We start from the raw sequence: 3,994 nt of genomic DNA on the forward strand, positions 1-3,994 counted from the left end.
AAAAAGTAAAAATATATAAGTACACTACAAAAAAAAATTGAAAAAATATTCTTTTTAGTCACAACAAAAAAGTATTTATAAATAAAAAAGAATATTTAAACACAAGTTTTGTTACCAGTGTAGAGTTAGTTACAATCTATTATATATAGTGATAAAATTTATAGTGACTAAAAATATATTTAGTCACAATAAATTATGATTAGCACTTTTAGTTACGGATTTTTTTAAAGATGACATAAATATGATGATATTTTTTTAGTCACAACAAAATTTGTAACTAAAAATAAGATTTTTTTTTTTGTAGTGGTAGGTGCTATCTTTTATTTTCTCATCTATTTCAAAAGAAAAAAATATATATTTATAATTGACACATTAAAATTTATCAAAATAAAAATAATTATATTTGTTAAAATAATCTCATTTTGAATATCATTATAGATTCATCACTCTATGGAATTCAAAATTTTGGTAGACCTTATCGATCTAAGAATAGTTTATAAAAATAAATAGTTTCAAGCAATTATTGATGTAATTTGAGTGGCAAATTAAAAAATGGGGTTTACGCATAGACTTTTTTGTCATGGCGTACATAATGATATTCATGCCAAAAAATATATTTAAGTACAGATTGATTATTTGTATATGAATATGTTGCGACTATCCATAAACCTTTTTCTTGAGCAGCCTCTGATCTCAATTGGGTTTAATATAATTAAAGAAACAAAGAACGTTCCATGATAAGAGAAGATGAAAAGAATATGGCCAACTTAATTGATGTGTCATGAGTGCATGTTTCGAAGTAGTATGAGATATTGTTAAAAATTAGCAACTTACATCAATTAGTTAGTGGCTATTTGAGCACTATATGATGTGAACACTACTTTTGGCGTATTATGAGTGGTTGTTAAATATACTTTAAGTTATAATATGTGAGATTTAAATTTTCTACTTATGCCACCTTATATTAGCTTATTATAATCTACCTGATGATATTGAGTACTACGTACTCCCTCACCCTGGCTTTGTGCTACTAATGTTATGTATAAATACCCATTAATTCTCCTCATATAAACGTACACTCAAACAACTTGAACTTCCATAAATATATATATATATATATATAATAAACGTAGTAATTAGAAAGATTAAAGAAGATGAAGTACTACTTGGGAAGTAGTAGTGGTAGTAGTAGTCTTTTTGTGTTATCTGTAAGTCTTTCCTTATTAGTGATAGCGGTCTTTGCGGGCGAAAGAAGCGACCACAGATGTGGACCAGCTGTAGGGAACCCTCCATGTGGAGGCGATAGGTGCTGCAGCATCAGTAATTGGTGTGGTGGCGGAGCAAGCTACTGCAGCGGAAGATACTGCCGATACCAATGTTGGTCCTCGACCTCGACCTCGAGCAGTAGTGGCGAGGCACTACTGCAACTCATCAAAAACAATGGCGGTGTAAGCAAGATTCTTAGTGAATCAGTTTATAACGAAATGTTTAAGCACATGAAAGATTGTCCAAGCCAAGGGTTCTACAACTACGACGCTTTCCTCATTGCTGCTGCCTCTTTCCCTGCTTTTGCTACCACCGGTGATGTTGCCACTCGTAAGAGAGAGCTAGCTGCTTTCTTCGGTCAAACATCTCAAGCAACTACAGGTTTCATATCCATCATTTCTCAACTATAATATATATAAATATATATATATCTTTTTTATCCTTTTATTATATAAATAATAACAGGCTGCAATGTTTTTTTTTCTTTTTTACAGCAGTGGATACTTTTTCTATTTTTAATTATAGTTATCTAGAACATATTATAAATTTTTAAAAAATTTCGAATAAATTATGGTACCGAAAATATAGTCTAAATTGTCTATTGTATGCGTGTAAAATTTGACAGTTTGAACATTGTTTTCAGATTCGTAAACGATTTAGAATTTCTTAAAAATTTGCACGATATTCTAAATACCTACAATGTACACTGTCATATAAAAAAATTGAAATTATGTTTATCCAGATACCAAAAATAGAAAAAAAAAATGTGGTGTTGAAAAAAAAAAAGAATATGTTGTAGTTGTTATATATTTGATATATTTAATGTATATGTTGAATATATATTTATTTTTGGTGGCAGATACAAAGTCTTATTTTCTAAAATAAATGAATATTTTTTGAACAAATTATATTAACCTTGAATGTTAATTTTTTTTAAAATACCAAATTACTGGTTTTTAATTCTAAATTAAATTTTTTGATCAAATTACTCTCATTTTATAAATTAGAGAAATAATTGGTTTTTTATGCCATTAACAGTTTAAAAAAAAAAGTGTTTAATTACATGCAAGAAGTTTTAAATATATATAATGACATCTTATTATTTATATCTTATTTGATTTGGTTATTAAAAAATAAAATACGGAAGAAGAAAAAGAAAAGAAAATATCCTGAGACAAGGAAAAAAAAGTCATTATAATACCGAAGGTGTAGCTGGATAAGGAAGAGTTCATCATGTTTGGTGGAGTTTGTAGTTTTACAAACTTGATGGGATAAAGAAGAGAAGGGTAATTTGGGCATTATATTATTGGTTTTGGAATGGAATGGGCTTTCAACCCATTTATTTTTTGAAACTTTAATCCAATATTTGAGTGAATCACTCTTCCTTTTGGATCAGTTAAAAGTGAAACCAAACTTTGAAATGAGTCCAATTTAGGAATTAAGATTCTATTCTAATACTTATTCTAGTGAACCAAAAGCCACCTTACTCTCCTTGTTTAATTGATATGGTTAGTCCAACTAATAACATGGATGGAATTATTATTGTGTATAGGTCAAAGTGAGATGTATGATGATTTAATAGATTCACATGAATGGGGATATTGTCATATCAACGGGACTGCTACTACTGCCACTACTACTACTACGGACCTTGAGAACGATTATTGCACTTCTTCTCATTGGCCTTGCGCTTCTGCCCAAAAATACAATGGTCGAGGACCTGTGCAGCTCACTCAGTAAGTATCATTATAAGTTTCAAAAAGAAAAATTATACTAGCTCCTATACCAATATATATAATTTTATTAATACTAATTTGACAAATATATATATATATATATCATCACTACTACTTGATCTGGCAGCAACTACAATTACGGGCTTGCTGGAGAAAGTCTTGGCTTAGATTTGATCAACGACCCTGATTTGGTAGCAACAGACCCAATTGTATCGTTCAAGACAGCCATATGGTTCTGGATGACTCAGCATGACAACAAGCCTTCTTGCCATGATGTTGTTATCAGTGCTAATTATTCCCAAGTGAAAGTGATCCCCAGCTATGGTGTGATTGGAAACATAATCAATGGAAAAAGACCTCCTAATAATAATCTGGCAATTGCCGATACTAATAGCGTCGGCTACTACAAGAGGTACTGTCACATGTTAGGAGTGAGCTATGGAGATAACTTGAAATATTGGTACGACCAATCGGCTGATGCTCACATCCAAATGCCTACCATCTAAGCATAACGATGATAAGAGAAGACAAAAAAAGATGGCTCTCTTTGGACAAAGAGGAAATATGCTCGACTAAGAACCACTTCATTTTATGTATGTTAAAGAGGTTCGATTTATGTTGATCTTCTTCGTGATGAATAAATGAGCCACAACAATATTATATGTACCTAGCAAGGGCAGCACTATATACTTTTGTCTTCATTGTCAATCGAATTTACATTTCATCTATATAAATGTCACAAAAAGCTTTAGATAATTATATTTCTGAAAGCAATACAAACTCATTTATAACTAATATAGATGCATTAACAATCTTAAATATGCGGAATAAACTAAATATGATTGTCATAAAATAAAATAAATATACTTCCAGCTATTGATTTGTTAACCTCGATTTAAAAGTTTTAGATCTACAAAAGAAAAAAAAACAAAAAATTATAAATGAGGGCAAAGGACTTCCAAAATAAAAAGTGATAAAAGAGAAAATGGTAA

General features: G+C 30.1%; 1 protein-coding gene across 1 annotated transcript; it reads left to right on the plus strand.

Annotated features, from left to right (window-relative positions):
* The first annotated feature begins 1,093 nt into the window (after window positions 1-1,093).
* LOC133821668 (mulatexin-like) lies at window positions 1,094-3,664 on the plus strand. Its single transcript, XM_062253833.1, has 3 exons — window positions 1,094-1,647; window positions 2,819-3,002; window positions 3,130-3,664. The coding sequence occupies exons 1-3, from the start codon at window positions 1,155-1,157 to the stop codon at window positions 3,506-3,508; spliced, it is 1,056 nt and encodes a 351-aa protein (XP_062109817.1). The 5' UTR covers window positions 1,094-1,154; the 3' UTR covers window positions 3,509-3,664.
* Window positions 3,665-3,994: the final 330 nt, after the last annotated feature.

This window comes from Humulus lupulus, chromosome 3 (genome assembly GCF_963169125.1).
Source record: "Humulus lupulus chromosome 3, drHumLupu1.1, whole genome shotgun sequence".
Taxonomy (NCBI): Eukaryota; Viridiplantae; Streptophyta; class Magnoliopsida; order Rosales; family Cannabaceae; genus Humulus; species Humulus lupulus.